This window comes from Rhipicephalus microplus, chromosome 7, assembly GCF_043290135.1.
Source record: "Rhipicephalus microplus isolate Deutch F79 chromosome 7, USDA_Rmic, whole genome shotgun sequence".
Classification (NCBI taxonomy): domain Eukaryota; kingdom Metazoa; phylum Arthropoda; class Arachnida; order Ixodida; family Ixodidae; genus Rhipicephalus; species Rhipicephalus microplus.
Window position 1 is genome coordinate 2,295,658 of NC_134706.1, and position 22,401 is coordinate 2,318,058.

Here is a 22,401-nt window from a genome sequence, read left to right on the forward strand (position 1 = left end):
ATCGCGCTGCGCTCACAGTGCAACGCGATGCTCAAAAAGGTGTTTCCAACGCTTTGCTACGACGTCACGGTGGTGGCACCTGCCCGTCGCTTTGCGTTCTACACCTAATCACCTCTGTGACTGGCACGCATTTTTCTATGCGGGCAGCACGCCTTCGTTTTCGAAGATAACTGCCAGATGGCACTTGTGTCTAACGTGCCTCAATGCGCTCGTTCGCCTCCGCCACACGCTCGAGGCACTCTAACGCAGCGCCTGCAGAATACCATTCACCGATTTTCTGGCGCAGAAAATCAAATAAACGTTTTGTTCACTGTCTCTAGACGCAAGGCTATCGTCTTTCGAAGACATTTACATTGTAACATGTAGATTCGGGCCAAGTTTTTTTTCTTTGCTTTAGCATAGTAGACATTTTACAACGTCGTATCCGTGACGTAATTATGTCGGCGGAACCGTGGTGGACCCCGGGATAAAACATTTTCGTGTTAAAGAACGAGGACATAGGAGAGGACAGAAAGTGTGCTCTCACTTCAACCAAATTTTATTAGCAACAACGCTAGAAAACACACACACACACACACACACACACACACACACACACATATATATATATATATATATATATATATATATATATATATATATATATATATATATATATATATATATATATATACAGGCTAACAACGGCACATCTCAGCACAAACACACCACTCATTGCATCACATCCAGATACATGATTTTTTTTTAGTGAGCGCAATAGAAGGCGTCATAATCACCTAGCAGTTGCATTTGATCATCCTCGATGATTGCGCTTGTGAGCTGCTGACGATCTTTCGCGACAATGGTGTACTTTTCGGATTCCGGTTTACAACCGCACTGTGTAGTAAATGCCTAGATGGCATTGAATATCTATGTTTACACGATAATAACGATCTCTGAAAGCTCATTCAAGCACGGCACAGTTTCTAGTGCTCTTGGCAACAGTACTTTTATTAAAAGGAACGATACGACGGTTTAAAAATTTCTTGCCGGTACCCTTTAGACATAAAAAATAACGCATATCATTGAGGAGACACACGATGACATATTTGAAGGAAAGCGAATATACCCTAAGGAGCTGTATGGCAATTACGTTTAATATGCTGATCTGTACGGAATTGCGGATCACTCGTAATCGCGTGCTGGAAGGTGTCTGGAGTGCCCTGAGACTTACGAACAACACAGTCTGCTTGATTGTTATGATCGTATCCTCGCAAAGTGGTTTCTAGCACGAGCGTCATCATAAGTATAATTTCAAAACAATTAAAAAAAAATGGCAGATCCCACGTACAGTGGGAATCGACGATATGCGAAGCACGACTGAGGAAAGTTGATATGTCACTTTAAGATCAGCACAATGATACGGGGTTGAGGTAAATGTTGCCGTACTTGACTTACGTGTCATGATTATCATGTTTAGATGTGTCGTGTACCTTCGTCATCTATTCACGTCACGTTATACCAAATTTAGTATATGTGGAGTATATTCTGTAATAGTGCCTCTAGCTGTACAGGCACAACTTTCCGGTTAAGGCGTCTCGTGTTGTCACTAGCGAAAACTGGCATGAAAAGGATGGCTAATACCTCGGTATTCCGCGAAGATCACATGGTGGGCTCACTCAAATCGGGTGAATCGTCTCTTTCCCTTGTGGTTTCTCACAAGATTGAAGTTGTCGTCCCTTGATTCATCACTGCTGACGTAGTAGGGTTCGGTGCCATCACTGTCAGTGCCGCTCTCGGAGCTGTAGCGCTTCCTGGAAGCAACACAGGTGGTCATTCCGCAGTCCGGTACTCTTCCGTAGGGCTCTACCTCCATGGCACACGAGCAAGAGACCGCACTTCACCAGCGAAATGAAAATTATTCACAAAAAACTATGGCACTCAAACATTCGGCATTCTGCCACACCGGCACTTCGTTGTTCAAAAATCGCACGTCAACGACCCATCCATCAGCCATTGGCTGATTTAAACAAGGCGCACTCGCTCGTCACAGAGATTGCCGCGGGAGGCCGCTACTTGTCCACGTGTGCGCGCGCAATCACACTGAGAGTTGCGCATTCGAAAAAAAAAAAAAAAAGAAAAAAGTGCTCAAGGTCGCGAAGCGCACGTTTTTATGTGGCCCTGCCATCCCCCCTGTTTAGCTTCCAGCGCTTTCGTCGGGACTGGGGAAGAGAGAATGCAATTGCAGCGTGCGAGAAACCTCTGTAACTGCACTCGCACTTGACGGATTCTTAAAATTTTTGCGACGTTCAATTCGTGAGGCAATAAGTTCTTTCAGTGAATTCATTCCATGGTTACTTGAAGAAGTGTTTCAGGGCCCCTGTAAAAGGCGTTGACAGTTAAAAAAGCCTCGTATACGCTAATGGACTCATGAGCGGGCTCACTCAGGCTCAGATCGAGCTGTGAGTGTGCGTCTCATTGAATCCGAGTGAGTAATCTTCTAATGAGTTTTGAGCCCGAGTGAGTCAGGCTGAAATAGAAATAGTGAACCAGATTCTTAGTGAGTCAGCTTTGAAGGTGACTGAGATTAAGAAGTTTGCGGGTATAACGTGGCAACGGAAAGCACAAGACCGGGTTGATTGACGGATCCTGGGAGAGGCCTTTGCCCTGCAGTGGGCGTAGTAAGGCTGATGACGATGACATATATGAGGAGTGATGGCAACGCCCACGCCGACGTTGACGCCGGCGACAAAATCCAACAGTGAGTGTTGCTATCACAAAAAAAAAAAAAAAACGCCAGGCGCACGCGGAAGGGGCAGCACAGTCGCAAAGAAAGCTGAAAGAGCGGCATTTCAGAGCCTTTGCTGAACACTCTTTGGGTAACTGCTACGAGCACGCTTGTTGGGTACCCACTACGCAATAAATTATCATATTTCTGTGTGGTATTTGTTTGTTTGTTTGTTTTCCTGTGATGATGGCTCATACACACTAAGGGGGATTGGCCAAGAAAGTGTAGTGCAGTTTTTCTGTGATCATTTCAACTATGTGTAATGAATTTGCATTATAATATGACTAATGTAAGGAAAACCGCATAAAAAGAGAGCAAACGAGAAAAAAATAGAAAAGTCAAGTTGAGCAATTTTGAGATTTCAGGTGTTGTGTTAACTTCACTTTGCCATGGGGAGTAATAAATAATTATTTGATTGAAGATCACAAAGGTATACACTTGGTCGCCTGAATATAATCGCAAACGGCATGAAAGCATCTCTGTGGCAATGTCCCAAAATTGAGGCACCAAAGCTTAGCGCAGTTTCCACCGTCAATCTAACGCCTATTTTCAGAAGTGGAACAACTATTAACCTTTTTCGAAGTATAGCGTAGCGGCGACAATAAAAAAATAATGTTCTATTGATTCCATTTCTCCGCAGAATGTGCAGAGGGGGGATGTTGTCTGACCAGCTCTGTGTATAGATACAGGTTTGGGGGGGGGGACACGACATCGAAATTTAGTAATTAAAACTTCGAGCTTTCTGGACTGGCTTCAGTGGGGTCAACTTGAATATAACCACCTCAAAATCTGTGTGGTAGGCCAGCATTCTTCGTCATTCTTCAGAGAAGCATGGTATCCGCTACACACTTGCAAAGAATTTTGTGCCATTTTTTCATGCATTCGCTGACGACGATGAAGAATTAGGCCTGAAGTGGGTATGCGCCGCAGTTAATGGGTGATAAAAAACGAACTTTTGTAAGGGCTTGAAGCATTGAACGACCCACTCGTTACGCAATTCACATTGTGTGGCGCCCGGCTGTTCCTTTAGTGTTCTAAAGCGCTTTATTGCTCATATTACCGTGATTCCTTTCCAGAGATCAGGCCTGTCTAAGGGCAGTTTAAAAACGAGTTGCAAGCACTGGCGTGGCTCAGTGGCAGAATACTGGGCTGGAACACCGTAGACCCGGTTTGGAATCCCCTTGTGTCATTGGTGTTTTTTATTCACTGAGTTTTTTTTCTTCTTTCTATACTGGTTACGGACGCCGGCGGTTGTGGACAGTTACGGTGGCGCACGTGATCTGTGTTCTGAGCTCATGACTGCTTTCTCTGTAAAAGTATTCTGGGCCGTGGCGCTGTAGCACAATTTGGTGGACGCCCGCGCGATAATTTACTTCCAAGTGGCACTTGGCTTGGAACAGTCTTTTGCAGCTGCCCTAATATATTGTTGGGATGCAAAAAAATGGCAGCATATCCACGGAGTGATTGATGGAGAGTGGGGTGAAGCATCCGTCTGCCCATTCGTTCTTGCTTCCTTCCGTCCATGCGTGCGTCTGTGTGGCCGCCCGTGCGTCACTCCACCCGTCCGTGCGTGCGTCTTTTCGAGCGTCCACACGTCCATCTGTGCGTCCGTCCCTGCGTTCGCCCATGCATCCACCCCTGCATACGTCCATGCGTCCATCCGTCCGTGCAGCCATCCTTGCGTCCGTCCATGCATCTGTATGTGTGTCCGTTCGTCCACCTATTCAACACTCCAAGTACTACCATCTCGCATCTTTTCATCATATATTCATCATATAGAAGCACCGCCATCCAGCGGACATTCCAAGGACTGAACGAGAGGAAGCACACGCACACTTTCTTACGGCTTGCGCTTCGTGTCGACTTCCCACATTTAACCCACCTCGAGTTCATGGTATATAGTAGTTCACTGTCTTCATGGCACTGCGGCCCAACGCTCGCTAAACGTTTCTACAACCAAGGAGCTTATGCCCAGCGAGTACAGCGCAGCAACCCTTTCTTGTCAGATAGTGCTCAATGTACATGCCAATGGTTCTGGGGGAATGAGAGACAGAAGAATTCGGCTTTTAGTTCATGCGCACGCTGCGAATTTTTTATTGTTTAACAACGCACAGAAGAAATCTCCCACCGGCACCACCTTGGAGGTCAAAATGTTTGACTGGTTACACACTACTACTACGACTGCGAGGGACGAACGGGTGCCGCTGAAGAAGCTTCGCCCCTAAAACGGAAGTTTAGTCGCCGTATCGGATAATAACGACACACCGACGAACGAAGGATGACTTCTCTTTGGATCAGCTGACACTTTAAGGACGTGCCCGCAGGATGAATGACTGATAAGAACGGAGCAGCTCACATGTCTGGCTTGCCTCAGTCAAAGTGCCCAACTGGACTCCTCGTCTCCGGTGTCAGTTTGTGTTTCTCAGCGATAACTTGCTGAAACATGCTGGCGGAAGAGCAGCAGTCTACTGCGATACGCAGAGTGAGCCGTACATAATTTTGCATATTTATTTATGACGGGTTTCAAAGTGTTTTTTCACAGGCTTTCTAGATGGGCATGATGCCATCGACCTCGTCAGGATTGAAACGGGGGTCGTCACCAGCTTACAACTATTGAATCTATTACTTTTTTTCCCAAGCGCTGTACGTACACGCGTGTCCGTATTCTGGCAGCTGGCCGTATCGCTGTCACGTTTTGTGGGGATGCCTAAACCGACCACGAAACTTGTATGCGTTTAAAAAGGTTTATATGCATTTAAAAATGGGAAGCACAGCTCTGACTTGGTCATGTCAGGCAGTAGCCAATGGAGACTTGGGCTCGTCAAGCTGTGCCCTTATCAATAAAGTTCTTTTTCTGTCTATCGCGGTCGATATGAATACGAGCGTAATCAAACAAGCCGACTTATTATTTCGTCTGAGATCGACCGATAGTTTTTCGATAAACTTGAATAATGCCACGTGTAGTGCTTGACGAGATAAGAAGGAGGAAACTTGGTGAAGCGGTTGGCCTGTAGCGCGTGGGCTCTGACGTTTTGCTGCACTGAAAAACAAAACGAAACTTAGTGTCCCTGACGCAGACGAATGGGAGTCGAAGGCAATAGGCGTGGATGTTTTGGCGTGCATTTTCACGGACGCTGCTTTTAACGCCTTGCAAGCGGCAAGAGCGCACGACTGACCCGTGCCTCAGTTGACTGAGCGTTCATGCCAGACTGGGAATTTATTTTCACCGTGTGCAATCGTTCAGCCAGAGAGCTGTCATGCCAACCCCGCATGCGACGAAAGCTTTTTCCCTAAGTGCAGGCAACTGCATTATCTCCCTCTCACGCGCAGCCGTCGCCTGAAGGCATTTTTCTTTAAATTGGCAGGACTTTGGCGCCAAATTGACTATTACTTTTTTTACACTTGGAATATACAGCGACGGTCGCATTTCGCTGTAATAGCGTCAGGAAGGCTACCGAAAACGAGCCAATGAGATGCGTTAATTGAGCTTGAATTGCTGTCGGTAGTTAGCAAAAAGAGAAAGAAATCTGGGGAATTCAGCAGTGATGAAACGAAGTCGTGCTTGAGGCAACATCTTCATTGTTCGCTTTCGAAGCATCGTGTCATCTTCTTTAGGATGAGCCCAAGGAGCAAAATTTTAATTTCAGTTTTATCTGTATACAGTACACTTCGACAATACCAGCGAATGACGCTCTTAGTGTGAGAAAGGGCTCGTCAATTAGGGAGAAAAAGCTCCTCATGCCGTTAATGATACTGACATAAGCTCGGGCCTAGTCAATTCCTTATAAGAGTACGGGCTTCACGTTACAGGGGAAATAAAGAATAAAACTTGGCATTGTTTAATAATTTTATATCACAACAGTGGCAACAGTGGCAACAGTGGCAACCATCACAACAGCGGCAATCCATCAAAATGTGGGACGTCATACTGACCTACCAGTGTCAATGCTTCAGCGCAAACTGAAGCGAAACTTGGAGTGATATTCGCTGTTCTAGCGATCAACGTCTTTTACCACATGAACACTGATGTTTTGAAAGAATGTTTTGTTAGTGTAAATTAATTGGCTCAGCGACCTTCCTCAACATAACCTTTAAATAACAGCAATATATCTACAACTGTGTTCTTCAATATGAGTGACGTCGCATAGATAGATGTTTCAAGGTGGTCACATGTAAATCAAGAAATTCAAGTTTTGAGCAACACTTTCTCTTTTAGTGCGATGAATGAGCTGCCCCGGAATCAGCGAAGTAACATTTCGAAGCTTCATTTTATCAGCTTTGGAGGTATATTCGCAGTTTGTAACCAGATGTATGTTTCAACGGAGGTTCGTGTATTCGCTGATCGACTGCTAGTTAGCGCACACGAAAAAAGATGATACATAAGCGACGGCACCATTACGTTAATGTGAGCACACTTACGAGAGCAACGTCGTAAAAGCAAAGCTGTAGCTTCATTTTTGAGACGTCAAATAACAAGTCGATGCATTGACTGCAGAATGAGCCTTCCAAAAACTTTGTAGCGGTTTTTTTCGTGCGAAATAAATGCTCAGTTTGAAAGAAAAACACCTTTCCGTTGTTCGCATGCCGTTAGCACAATTCCAACCTCTGAGAAAGGCGTTATGGCGTGGCCATGCACACCCTTTAGTCACTTTACTGCCCGATAGTCGGCGGTGCAGGGCCGTGGAATGTGGAGCAAATGTCTTAATAAGCAGAGCTGAGTGCAGCCTGGTGAAAACAGAACTTCTGGGCCACCCCAAGAAGTTCTTTTTTGCATGAATCAAACTCCAGTGCAGTAGTTGTAATTTTATTCCGCATTAAAATGCTGTGAAATATTTTTTTCTTGTATGAGTTGGTTGAGTTGGGCTAATTGTCCTGAGGCTCTACTACGTCATCGGCCTTGTTCCAGAATGTAACGTTGGCGACGCGAATAGCCTCCTGCATTTACCTTAATTTCTCGACAGGTAAAGGGCTGCTGCGTGTAGTATTGATGTTTTAGATGTTTTTAAGAATTGGCCTTTCACACAGAGAGAAATGGCATCCTTTTAAAGAGGGAATTCAATGGGCAGCTCTTCGCAACTGCCTAGCTCTGGGCAGTAGCTTGTGGCTTCGGCTTGCAGTGGCCGGTGCCTCCGTTCTCAAAGCGTCGCCCAGGATTGTCCAGGACGCAGTGGTAGCCCTCCGAGCAAGGGTCCGTGAACAAGCTGTTGCACTCTTCGTTGGGACACTGTTGGAGAAATCGACGCTCGCATTGATCTTCAGTTAGGCTCCTTGTAGCGCACGTAAAAGACAGGACAAAATGAAGGCACATATAGACGCACATGGTTGTCGTGGGGAGGTGCGTGAATGTCAGACCGGAAAAAGGCATAGAGGGATATGATTGTGGCTGCACTATATGAAACACCTACAAGCAGGAATCCCTTATCGGCGACTTCAACGTGGAAGACCTTATGACCTAACTTTGTTGTCAACTCGTCACTTTATGAGGCGTTTGTTTATGCTGCATCAGAGCTCTCGATGTTTAGAACACCAGTGACTAGTTCATTGATCTGCTTAACTTTGAAATCAAGTAACATTTACTACAGTTCGTGAATGCCCGCATGAAGACAAAAAAATGGGAAGAACACGGAGAACAAGAAGGCGGCTTTCGCCTTCGAGTCGTCTGAGGGGAAGGACGCGTGTGAGCCTTGCATGCCTCATGACGAACGCGAAAATTGGCTGGTGTCGGTGGCGCGAGAGATGCACATGATGACGCCACTACATGGTCTCATCTTGACGTCACAGATAGTCAACAATAGTGACGTCATCATGACGTATCGCCGTGACCGTGGTGAATTCATTACGTGACGTCTTGCCTTGGTGGAGGGTGGGTCGATCGCTGAGGCAGCGCAAATCAGGAGAGGTGTACGTAGTTTACAATGTCTCCTATCTCGGAGGCACTGCCAAGCTACGTTAGTTGCGGAAAGCTGCTGGAGTGTGCGGGAAGTTCAGTGGATCGATTTAGAAGAAAAAAAAATACGGCTTTCGTTTTTACACTGTCTTAGGATAATGCGTGAGGGAAATGTACTATGTGTTTTTTGTTGACAGGCTTATTTTAATGAACGAAAATTTAAGCAGCACTACAGTGCACTTTGTGTTTTCTGCTACGCTCACTGCTGTTGGGGTTCTGCAAGCTGCGTTTTTAATGATATTTTTCCACGGCGGCCTTTGGCACATTGTACTTTGCATTTTTTGTGATTAACTCTTGAGTTAGGGCTCGTTCACACTTGCGACTGGAAATGGTCGCGCGACCAGGTTAGTTTCAAATGGTTGCAAATGGCCACCCTGTAGTCGCAAAGCGACTGCCGTGACTCAGTCGCTCACTGCTCTGTTTTCCAGTAGGGCGACTGCAGTTGCAAAGTTCTGAACCAAGGTGGATGCGCAGAAAAGAGAACGTCATATCATTTTGCGTGACAATAGCAATACGAACAGACGTTAATCCTTTGTGTCGATGGGTGTAAAGACGCATGCCCGTGTGAACACTGGTCGCTTTGAGTCGCCTTTTTGTCGCCAGTCGTAAGTATATATATATATATATATATATATATATATATATATATATATATATATATATATATATATATATATATATATATATATATATATATATATATATATATATATATATATATATATATATATATATATATATATATATATATATATATTGCGACACGCACTCCTCACTCATCACTATTGCGACATGCGCTCCTACCAGTGCATGTCGCAATAGTGAACGAGCATTTGTTGGTCTGCGTTTTCTTGTGAGCTTACTGCATGGCAGTAGTCGCAGCAGCCGCAGTATCCCTTGTAGGTTCCGCAGCTACATTCCAGCACCTCGCATGTCGATGGGTCACACACTACGCCTGCGCACTGTGGAGGCGACGTCGCAGACACACTGGAAAAGAGAACGTCACATTTATACAGCACACTTAAGTCACATGTGCACTTACGTCCCACGGGGCTCTGAGAATACTTTCGTGTTAACTTGTTCATACTTCACAGATGAATAAAGTTCACCCTATATATAGTAACGATGAGGCGTCAGGTGCTGCGTGCCAAAACTAGGACATATTTATGAAGGCGGCCGTATTGAAGGCTTCGAATATTTGCGCCACCTAGGGCTCTTTAGTGTGCGCCTATATTAAGTTCACGGGCCTCTAGCATTCTGCCTCCATCGATAAGCTTCAACTTCACTGGGAGTTGTTTGAACGACATTTCTTCCGGTACCTTGCACGTGCTTGCAAGAGACCGGAATGCACGCGCACGCACATGCACACACAATTACAGAAAGCCGATTCTTGGACGCCATGTCAAGAATAAAAAGAGGCACATCTAAACTATAGAATGACGTTTTAACGTTTCGGCCGTGGTACCGGACTTCGTCAGAATCCGAGGCCTCGCTTTGTACTTGACAGTCCGGTGTATATTGTGGTGCGTCCAAATTCTGGATTGCGAGCACTCAATTTCGCAGTGTGTGCCTCGAAAGCGTGAAAGCGTAAAGCTTTCCGCTCGCGCAGTCTCGCTAGCCAACGCACCTTTACCCTATTGAAGACCACCGTTTTAGATCGACTGAGGTGAAATAGAACTTGGCCTTCAAGTCATCTTTGGTCAATGCACAAGGGACCCCTTCAGTTCATTCCTGTTTGGGCATTAACCACAGGGTGACCTCGATTTTGTGATAAAAGAGGGTCATCAAAAACTGCATAATAATAACTGTTGGGGTTTACGTCCGAAAACCAAGATATGGTTACGAAAGACGCTCTAGCGGAGAGCTTCGGAAATATTGACCACCGGTGTTTCTTTGACGAGCGCCTAAATGTGAGCACACGGGGCTCGATGATTTCCACCCCCATCAAAAACGCTTCTGTGGAGCCCGGGATTTGATCCCGTGACCAGCGGGGTCATCACTCCATAACCACTAGACCACCATAGAGGGCGTTCGCGTTTGTATGGGTGCATCCATATTGTTACGGCATCATAGTTACCGACACTATGATAAAATGCTCATGACTTACATACATGCCAGTCGCGATCAGCGTATCACTAAATGCTGGGTCGTAGCACGTGCCAAATAAACGCATCTGTCTAAATCTTCTGAAGTTGTAACAGAATCGCAGCAAGAAATATGACTTTCTGAAGAAGCGCAGGGCTTGCTCATACCTCATAGCTTTCTTGTTTAGAAAAAAATAATTGTTCGACGACTTAGAACACGATGTACTCTTACATGGGAGAGCGATAAGCTGTCCTGTGTTCGAGGGGCTGTGTTTAGAAAAAGCGTTTGACGATTTGGAGTAGTACTTGGCACTCTACTACGGCAGAGCCTAGAGCCGTCCCGTCGGCCTCACTTGATGAGGCCGGGTTGACAAAAATTACTCCGTGAACAAGTCCACAAGGCTCCGATGATGAACTTCTGAAGAAGTGTCACCACCCCTGACGCTTCCACCTTGCTCGACCAGTTCGAGATAGAGCCACTCTGAAAAGTGGAAAGTCGGTACATGATACTGAACGAGACCGCCGTAGGTGCCATGGTTTCTACTGCACGCATTGTCTAATAATCAAGCTGAGTTGAACTGTATATCAGCCGGGGTTGAGTCAAAGCATCTGCAGCTTATAAGTTTTATTCCATGCTTGTTTTAACGAGTAATAGACTAATGTCTTTCCGTTTATTATTGCAGCTTTCTATAGCCTGTAACAAGAACAGTTCCGAAATAAAAGCAACCGAGTTCATGGTAAATTGTCAGATTATAGTGGATTTGAGCTAGGAGACTGATTAAGTGGACAACAATGCCAACTGGCGGAGAGCAAACAGGATTGTCGTTAGGCAGATTCGACGAGGAGCCAAAGCTCAAGTTAAATGCAACCAGGAGTAGCCACGCTACATAATTTTAGTACCCAATTTGTCGCCAAATAGAACATTCTCAATATTATGATCGAAGTTTGTATTATTCAAGAGTAAATAATTTTGAATAAGCAGAAACGCAGAACAAAAAGTAAAACCCCCTCTCCACCGTGTGATTGGTCTCCAAGTCACAGCTAAGTTGCTTATATGCAACGCCGAAATTTGGGCTAGTTGGTAGATGCAGAGCTTGTGCATTTTAGCAAGTACAACGGAGGAAGAGACACGTGAACACTAAACAATAGACACGGGGACATCATAGTTTAAAACAGCATGAAGTAGACACGGGCAAGGGTGCACACTGCAGGACACAGCGCTGGTTAAGCAAGCATTCTTGTCCGCGCTGTTATGCATACGTACATTTCCTAGCGCCATCTCTGCTCACGTGTCTCTTTCTTTTGTGTTTGTTCCGAAGCGCTTGCTAAGATGGTCAGGTTCTTTATACCACGTGCCCCGTATTCATGTCCGCTACACTCTTGATTTCAATTCACAGAAGTTTCCTAACATGGAAAAACCTTAGATGCCCCATCAAACGCGAAAACTGGCCGTAGAGATGGAAAAAGTCATCGTGTAACGATGCACCTCATCGTGACGTCACAGGATTTTTATATATGGGACGTCATCGTCACTATGACAACAAATGTCGACGTCATCGTATGTCATGATTGTTTGGCAAAAGATGGGCCAATGCCGGAGGCAGTGAGGAAATACTTCGTGGTCCAGAGAGCCTTCAGAAAAGCAGGTCAATACATTCGAGTAAGAAACAAAAAATTCTTTTGGCGTCGGGTTGTCTGAAGGAAATGCATAAAGGGCCGTATGCCTTTAGAAAACACGTTCTGCTTACTCAGAGAGCTAGACACGTTGGAATATCACATTACGTTTCTGTGGCTGCTCTTTATAATTCAATGGCGCATTGTTGAGGTAGGGTTCATATATGAGGCTAAGCGTTTTTGACCGGTGCCACTTTTTTTCATTTAAGGAATGTTACCGAAAGTTTTCATCGTGCAGCAAACTGGACTTGCTAGGAAGCATTGGTTGAGGGTTAGCTCACTTGGGGCGCTTATCTGCACATATCTTACCTGCAGGCGAGGGCGATGAGGAATACGGATACAAAGGCGACCTTCATCTTCTCACTGCAAGAACATCAAAGCTGAAGTATAGTGGCCTTTCTAGAGCACGTTGTAAACTATCTGAGAATAACTGCTGCTAGACTACTATTACACTTGCAAGATAACGCGCTACGCTACAAGTAGTAATAATTTTGCGCAGCCGTAAAATACCCCTCACTCTGCGGAAAAGTGAGGTACCAACTACTACTTACAGGATGTAGATCCTCACAGGATTTTCAACGACGGCTGGACTTGTTTTTTGCCTAACATTGTTTGTGTATTGTTCACCTGTTCACCTCCCACCCCTGCTACAGCCCGCAAGGGCTAGCAGTATTGTAAATAAAAATAAATAAAATAAATAAACACCCGTAAGACACTATGTGCGCTTGCTAATGAGGAACAATATATGACGCAGCCCTTTGTGATACGTGAAAAGCTTTAATTCCGATCCCCCACTCGTCACGTAGTTTGCATTGTGCGACCCCTACTTGCTATTCACGTCTTCTATCAAGCTGCGTTACATATGTTAACGTGATTCCTTGCCAGATGTGACGTCTCGGCGTCATGTCGGCCAAGGTGTGGCGCCTTTTATTGACATGATGCTTGTAGAGGCGTCATGCCAGTAAAACGTTATTCGCGACAAAAAACTACAAATAACTGTTAGCATATTACGAGTATTCATCAATAAAATACACCACAATATTTTCTTATGCGATGCTGAACATATGAAGCACTATGACCGCGGAGCAAGAAAACACCACCGTGAACAGACACCCACGACAGGAAAGGCGCGTGTACGCACAGCGCTATATTGTACGTGTCGTTTCTGTCAGTGGTGCCTGTTAGCGCTGGTAGTTCCTCGCTGTATAAAAAAACAACTCACCCAAGAAGAAGTGACGATGGTTTATCCTCTCACAACGGCAACTGGAAGATCTGCCTTGCTTTCTGCACGTTTTGAGCAAGTGACCTTATATATGGCAGAAAAAGAAGTTTGGTTGCCGCCTCTGCTGATAGCGACGATGGAAGAAAGCCTGTTCAGCTGAATGCAGAAACTGCCCGTAAAAGGAGAGATAAACAAAAAGAAATACGGTGCACCTTTCGTTTAGTCGCGCTGTGAGATCCACCGGACGGAGCGTCTTGCTTTGGTTGCTGTGCACGCAGAAAGAAAGTCGCGAAGTTCTTGCCGATAACCGGGTAGGGGCTCTTGTGGAAAACAGGAATCCTGTGCACTGTGGTATATATACATTTGGTCCACAAAATTTCGCTACGTTTGATCAGATCGCTAGTTAGCAATTCGATAACTTTAACGGGTCCTTCACCTAATCAAGTGAAGTAGAACTACAGAGAGTGGAGCTAGTTAGTACACATGCATGTCAAAGGACATTGGTGGGCAGACACAGACACAGGGAAAGAAATCGGAACGAGTCTTCCGCGATAATGTAGTAATTACGTGCTGGTAAGCTCGGTGAGTTGTTGGAGCCTCATACGATCGAGTGATTCTCTTACTATCGCTATTCTTTGTTAGCTCTGTATTCACATCTTTATTTTTTTCGTCCGTAATCGAGGATGGTCACGGTTTGGATCCCTCTATGCACGCGTTACAATTACGATGTGGAGTCCTCAGGAGTGCAGCGTCCTTGTCCGCCGTGCTCGAAGCGCTTGGAAGGGTCTTCGAGCACGCATCGGTGGCCTTCGGTGCAGCGGTCGAAGATCCACGAGTTGCAGTGGTCACCTGGACACTGTGCGAGAGAATGAAAAACGGAATAAGCACTCAAGTTCGTGCGGACACTTCGGAATAACGCGCCAGTAAATCAGGCACACGCCTTCAAAATACAGTTATCAAAATACAGTTAGAGCGGCCCTACTCTAATGATGACGTATAACGCAGTAATTTTGCGTTTGGTAGCACTGCACTAAGTGTGGCCACATACATGTCCGCTCTGCGGTGTTTGATTACAGAGATGAAACAAGAAGATAACCACGTTATAGTGTACATTTATTTATTTAGTTATATTACTTGTTCCGAACAAGTCATTCATCCGTCATTCATCTCATGTGACATTCTGGCTGTGTACTCATTTGGCATTTTCATGTATTAGCTATGTTTTATGTTGGGTCTAAAGTTCCAGTGTCTATCTTCACCTCTTCAGCTCTCTACCATTAAGGATCGTAACTCCCGGCTTGTCATCATTCTCTTTTGCGGATGAACGTCGTCGTCGTCGTCGTCATCATCATCATCATCATCATCATCATCATCATCATCATCATCATCATCATCATCATCATCATCATCATCATCATTATTATTATTATTATTATTATTATTATTATTATTATTATTATTATTATTATTATTATTATTATTATTATTATTATTATTATTATTATTATTATTATTATTATTATTATTATTATTATTATTATTATTATTATTATTATTATTATTATTATTATTATTATTATTATTATACCCCTTCAACACCCTAACTTGAACAAAGGAGAAGCAGTTATTACACATCGGCAACTACCTATATTCCAAACTGATTAAATAGCCCACAACACGGTCACCTCAAAATTTGTGGTTTTCAGCTAAAACAAGAAGTATGGTGTTTATTACGCCTATGAAGATATCAAAAGTGTGCCGTAAAAAAAAAGAGAGATTTCCGTGGAGAACAAGCCATAGGAGTCGCTGACTGTAAACCCCACCGACGACCGTCATTTTACCATGGCGTGTGTCACGTGATGGGCTGAAAGGAGCGAAGCCGTCGTCTTCTACTGAAGTTGCAGATCGCTCGATGTTAGTGCGAAGAAAGCGAAATGGATTCGACCTTACGACCACGGAACAATATCGTTCGCCGGAATGATCACGCTCGCCTAGCTAGCTTGATGTTACGCCACGGCTCCCAAGCTGCTCGTGTGTAAAATTTTATTGTAAATTATGTGCTCGACAAAATACACTAGATTTTGAACTTCTTTTTTTGTGAATGCACTAAGAATAATTCTTATAACAAAAATATGACCCAAAATTGAGTAGAAAGGCCCATCCCTGCCTTTCCTACCTCTCCTTGTTTTCCTGATTCGAGAAAGGGGAAGAGAGGAGAGGCAGGAATTTTTCGAGCGCAAGATATGGTGCGGAGCAGAGACAAGACGCAGGGAAGCACACAGCTGGATATTCGGATGATTTGATTCGCCAACCCTCTGACATGCGCGCAAGATCACAAAGATTCTTTCATACAAAGCAAGGTAGCTATGGCGCTCGGTATGAGTTGCAAGGTGGTGGCTGAAGGGGCCAACACCGACTAACGTGAAAATGGTTTTTAAGCAGAGGAAACGTCACTGATTGTTTGTCGGTGCCATCGTTCAGTGTTGGCGCTGCTTTGACCCCGGGCGGGATCTTGCAACTCATATATGTTGGGCGTGACTGTGCTCGAAGAAGTTTGAAAACCTGTGTGTTAGCGTTACGAGCAGTGGTCTACTTTTTAAATTCATATACCATGACGGAGCGCAGCTTCTTTCCATTTAAATCTCGTTTATCTGCGGTCACATAAACATGTTTGGGGGCACATGAATATTGTTGAAGGCCAGCACTGGACGTGTCCGCCTCCTGTTTGGCGTCCAAAAACTTCCTTTCCCGTACCTGGGGGCGCTTGGTGTGCTTGATCTTTCACATTGTGCAATGCTCTGATTTTATCGCTCCTCCGCACACACGTGCTTAAAATCGCAATGCTTACGTTGTTACAAGCAACACCAAAGGTGATTCTTGAAACTATGAAGTTCAGTAACGTAGCTTTCTGGGTGAGTTGGTTCATAGTAATAGGAAGAAGAAACCAGCGAAAAACCTCACGAAGACAGCGAACAAGAACAACCACACAGGACAAGCGGTATTGGGTTAGCGCATGGACGTAGTTAGTGTTTCCGACATATAGCCAAACTCGTCTTGCCTCTATTTTCTTATCCATGCTATCATACACACCTTGTAGCAGATGTCACAGCAGCCGCACTGGTCCTTGTAGGTTCCGCAAGCGCACTGCTTTGCTGGGCAGACGTCCTGGTTGCACGTGACGGCTGCGCAGTTCGGCGGTGACGTCGCCCAGGAGCTGCAATGTTTAAGGCAGAAAAACGAAAACAACTTCTTTACGCTTTTCAATGGACACACGTTGAATTAAGTGTCGGTAATATGCATTGTTACTTCATTTCATCATGTTATGTAGTGAATGGGCATAAGCTAGTGTATATACTGTGAGGGAACGTTTTGTTTACAGCCTGAAAAATTTAGGCACATGCCCACTCTCGGGGATTGATCCTCAAGATTTTTCTTTATATTCTATAGAGCAGGTGTGAGCAACCCTTTCAGGTGGAAAGCCAAGTTCGCAAGAAGTTGACAGAGCAGGGGCCACACAGCAAATTGGGAAGGCTGGGTACTTTGCAGGCAAGTAGAAAAAAAATTGCGAATGGACCATAATGTAAAAACCCCGAATAAAAGTTACTTTATTTCCGGCATGCATGTCACAAGTTTGCAATTTACAAACCATATTTGAGGTCGAAACAGGCATGGCCGCCTTCTGAAAGGAAATTTCAAGGGAGGATGGGTGGCGTTCTCGTATTGGGGGGCATAAAACTGCTCCGTGGGCCCAGGCTGGTCTAGAGTATGAGCCCCACCGCCCAAACCCAAGCGGGATGGTGTACAGATGAGAAGACGAAGTGTAAAAATGTCTGTACGGACTCTGCCCGAGGTAACTAATGAGATCATCCTATGTGTACTGGACTCTACTCATAGGGGTGTTTTTATGGACCGAATATTATATGTGCACTGAGTTGAGCCATCCGTATCTACGGTGAACCCCTGAGCTGTATTCAAGCTGGTATAACTGGTTAATCCTACTTCACGTCTGCTACACATGTATGGCTTCTAAAACACAATAAATTTTCTTAATTATGTATTGAACATCAGCTGGGGTGACGTCTTGAAAAGTAACCAATCGTTCACCTTCGCAGGACTGATAGTTGGGCTAGTTGGTGATACATTATGGGCAGTACCAGCGCACAAACTCACGGGACGAAGAGAAGAGACACAAAAAAGTGCTGCGAACAAGCATTGCGCTTGTTTGTGTCTCTTCTCGTCGTCCCGTGAGTTTGTGCGCTGGTACTGCCCATAATCATTCACCTTAGCTGTAGACAGCCCCACAGTGCTCCTGATTGCTTTCTTAGCTCGTCCTTTCGCGTCTTTGTGTGTTTTTGTGCGTATTATTTGTGAACATTAATATCATGATGATAAGATAGCTAGATTTAATATAGGCTACATTAAAATGCTTTGCATATAAAATAAAAGAAGAGTAAAAAACACAAGTCCAGTGTCTGGAATTGGCAATAAGAGTGACACCAACGTCGTGTGGGGTGCATAGCTGCATTTCCCGGATGGTAAATAATGTGAATTGAAAGTGATTTACTTTAAAATAAAGCAAATGAATATAGCAAGCGTACGCAAAGGCATCGAGTGATCAATGAGAGCATAAGGTGAATAAAATGCGAGTTCAGGTTGATTTATTGATTAATTTATTTGCGGGGTTTAACGTCCCGGAACCAGCATATGATTATGAGAGACGCCGTAGATGAGGGCTTCGGAAATTACGACTACCTGGGGTTCTTTAAGGTGCACCGAAATCTGAGCGCACGGGCGTACAGCATTTTTGCTTCCATTGAAAACGCAGCGAATTCAGGTAAAGAGTCGAATATTACTTAAGCTAAGTTAAATATGAGTGACACGTGCAATGAAGTAATAATAATTAAAGGTATTAAGGCTCAATTAACAGAGAATAAAATGAACTGAATGGAAGTCAAGAAAAAGAAACGGTGAATGAACTAATATACGTGAATTCAACGTGAACTTAACGTGAATTAGAATGTAGTCCACCAAAATTTAGAGTGCACTTCGCCTGCGCTTTCCTAAGCGTACGCTGTAGGAAATGTAAATTTTTGTGTTTTATGGTCTCGGAGAGAATAAATCGGCGCGATTTAAAACAGCTGCACTGATTTAGGTGGTTGGTATTCTTTCTAGGCTTTACGTTCTAATTTGGCCTGAATCGCCACAATTTCGCAGAAAAGAGCGACCTTCAATGGTTGATTCACGATACGGAGAAATCAAAGGCTACAACTTTAAAATCGACATTATATATATATATATATATATATATATATATATATATATATATATATATATATATATATATATATATATATATATATATATATATATATATATATATATATATATATATATATATTATTGTACGTGAGTATAAAGACATTGAACAGATGTTATGATTTCAAACGAAAAAAAAAAAGATGAATCGGTTGTTTGATTGTGCCAGAAATCCCACTCACCTGGCTATGGCCACTGTGACGAACAAGAGCGCTACCAAGGCTACGTGCATCGTGAACCTGGAAGTATTTAGAGTTGCGCGATTTCAGCTTCGAGGGGGGTTTACACATCTACGCCGAAGGTGGATAGTTTGATTTACTGCATATCATGGTCATGTTGCGTGTCACTGAATCAAACGTAAAGGGACTCATCATTGGGAAGTACTTCTGTGCAAGCCTGCTGACTGACTGACTAGTTGACGGACTAAGTAGCTAATTAAATAAATAGACTTTGGTTACAGTTATTGTCACGTTTGCAAGAACACTCACGTAAGCGTTACACAACGAAATGATTTCTTGGGTTTTATGTGCCAGAACCACAGTATATGATTACGAGGCCCACCGCAGGGAGGGATAAATACATGAACTACCTGGAGCTCAAGATACTCGGCTGCTGACCCGCAGGTCGCGGGATTGAATTCTGGCTGCGGCGGCTGCATTTCCGATGGAGGCGGAAATGTTGTAGGCCCGTGTGCTCAGATTTGGGTGCGCGTTAAAGAACCCCAGGTGGTCGAAATTTCGGGAGCCCTCCACTACGGCGTCTCCCATAATTATAGGATGATTTTGGCACGTTAAACCCCACAAATCAATCAATCAAATCAATCAATCATATCGCGATTTTTAAAGGTAACATCCCAGCACTTGATTAAGATGAGCCGCTTTGGGACCTCTATAGGCCAACCCTAGCCGATTGTTCGAGTGAACATCACGCAAATTTGATAAGATATATGTTTTCATACGCTTTTAAGATACGAGATGCTGGGAGGGTCGTCATATTTCACTTCACTAAACGTTCATCCCTAACTATTATAAACAGAAAGAGAAAGAAAAAAAAAACGCTATGCCTGCACGTATATAAGGCGCAGCACAGTTACAGAAAAAGCTACAGAAAAGCGGATTTTTAGAGCCTTTTCTAAACACTCATTGGGTAACTGCCGCAAGCACACTTGCTTGATACCCACTATGGTATTATTAATACAATTTTTAAGGTAGTATGCCGGTGTTCGCTTTGCTATTTTTTCGTTATTCTTCTGAGAAGCGTGGTATCCGGTAAACACTCGCAAGAAGTTTTGTGCCAATTGTTGATGCAGTGGCTGACGACGATGAAGAATCATGCCTGAAGTGGGTATGCGCCACAGGTAATAGGTGAACAAGAACAAGCTTCTGTAATGGGTTGGAGCATTGGACGACCCACTCGTTACGCTATTCACATTGTGCGATGACAGGTTGTTTTTTCCCTGTTTTAAAACACTTTATAAGTCGTATTAATGCGATTGCTTTCGCGACATCAAGCCTGTCTAAAGCAAGTTTGACAAGTCACAAGCGCCAGTGTTGCTCATTGGTAGAATACTGAGCTGGCACCCAGCGGAACCGGGTGCCAGCCCCAATGTGCTATTGGAGCAAGGGTTTTTTTGGTTTTAATTCGCGCGATGTGGTCACGGACACTGAGTGTGGTGGCTACGGAGAACTATACGGTGGCGTGTGACCCGAGTTGTGATCTCATAAGAGCTTTCACTGTAAAAACCTATGAGAAAAAGGAAATGCTACTTACTGTGGTTGTAAAAGCGTGCTTCTCTGAGTTTCTCAGCGCCAACAGAGTTGTTTTTATGTCTGCACGGCCGGCTAGCAACTGCCAGCACGTGTCGTCTTCATTTTTGAAGCGAGGGTGTCTTGGATCTGTTCCAAATGTGCGCCGCAGCGTTTTCCCGCTTGACGAGGTCAAGGACTGGACAGATGAGAATCTCCCGCATCGCCATTTTCTGTTGGTCGCCGCGCGCGCGTGCAGTCTCTCATTAATAAACTTCGGCGGCTTGGCAAAGGGCCGGAAAAGACGCACAACAAAAAAAGCGGAGTGCTGAAAAGACGCGTAAACAAACCACTGGGAATACATGAAGTACGAGTGCGCTGTTAACTCTGGAGCGCGTGGGGGACGCGGGTTTCGCCTGGCGTAACACAACCAAGCAGAAAGAATAGTAAAAGAGAGGAAGCAAGCACGCAATTAAATAAGAGAGGAATGGGAAACTTATAGGAATAAAATAGAAATAAATACATGTAAAGAGAGAAAAAGACAGAAAGAACGGAAAAAGAAAAATACAAGCAGAAGGAGGGGAAAACGGAATAGAAGGTTTCATTCCCGTTCCACACATTTTTCAGGCTCTGAATTTTTATTGAGGCGTTTCCCTTATTTTCGACACAAATTGTGAAAACGGGAGATGGCTGTTGTAAGTTCATCACAGTATACACTTACAGCAGCGCAAGGGCAAAACGACAATGAACTGTACTGATCCGAAGTTGCCGGACCGTATCCCGGTGACATTTTCGATGCAGTCAAAAATGTTTGAGACCTGTGTACTTAGATAGGCAAGTAACAACAATACATTTTTCCCTTCATCATGAAAGGGGTAGATAGAGGGGTAGGTCCCTACATTATTTAGGTGCACGTTAAATAATAAAATAAACAGATCGTGAAAATTTTCAGAGCCTGCCAGTATGACGTCCCTCGTAATTATATCATGGTTTTGGGGCTTGAAAAAGAACAACTATTACGATGCAACCAGAAGACAGACGATGACACATTTTGCAAGCGCATCAATGACTCGGCAGCAGTTCAAAGTTTATGCGTCGCGAAGCACAAATATCGTGTGGTGTCCACAGGCCTCTTATCAGCCATGATATGCGATGTTATTGTTCGGCAAATTATAAGGTGCGGCGATGGGCGCCCCAGTAGGCACAAAAACTTAAATGAATAAAGAACTTCGTCTTCAAGAGCAGTCGGGAATCGCCTTCAACAAGGAAAGCGACCGTCGGGAAGACACACTCGGTTGCGGGCAAGCTACCACGAAAAGCTTTGATTTCTTTTTTTTGAAGAATTTGATTGTCGCACACGCTTGATTGATTGATTGATATGTGGGGTTTAACGTCCCAAAACCATCATATGATTATGAGAGACGCCGTAGTGGAGGGCTCCGGAAATTTCGACCACCTGGGGTTCTTTAACGTGCACCCAAATCTGAGCACACGGGCCTACAACATTTCCGCCTCCATCGGAAATGAGTCGCACACGCTTGGTGGCGCCTGCATAAAACTCGGGAAATAACTTTTGTTGGAAGTTTGCGCTGTACATGTCGTCGTCTTTTCATTAGGTGCCTGTCTTCTTGGCCCAATTAAACCTT

General features: G+C 44.4%; 3 protein-coding genes across 8 annotated transcripts in view; 1 reads left to right on the forward strand and 2 right to left on the reverse strand.

Annotated features, from left to right (window-relative positions):
* LOC119179433 (lysosomal alpha-mannosidase) overlaps nt 1-22,401 on the forward strand; it is a 150,937-nt gene that overhangs the window by 48,879 nt on the left and 79,657 nt on the right. The window lies entirely within an intron of this gene.
* Nucleotides 7,556-13,887, reverse strand: LOC119179596 (8.6 kDa transglutaminase substrate). The gene is made up of 4 exons (XM_037430713.2): nt 13,695-13,887; nt 12,782-12,835; nt 9,578-9,701; nt 7,556-7,991 (listed from the first exon to the last, which is right to left on the reverse strand). Exons 2-4 carry the CDS (start codon nt 12,826-12,828, stop codon nt 7,848-7,850), a joined length of 315 nt encoding a protein of 104 aa, XP_037286610.2. The 5' UTR covers nt 12,829-12,835; nt 13,695-13,887; the 3' UTR covers nt 7,556-7,847.
* Nucleotides 14,326-20,905, reverse strand: LOC119179597 (8.6 kDa transglutaminase substrate). Its single transcript, XM_037430714.2, has 4 exons — nt 20,781-20,905; nt 19,193-19,249; nt 16,785-16,908; nt 14,326-14,550 (listed from the first exon to the last, which is right to left on the reverse strand). Exons 2-4 carry the CDS (start codon nt 19,240-19,242, stop codon nt 14,416-14,418), a joined length of 309 nt encoding a protein of 102 aa, XP_037286611.1. The 5' UTR covers nt 19,243-19,249; nt 20,781-20,905; the 3' UTR covers nt 14,326-14,415.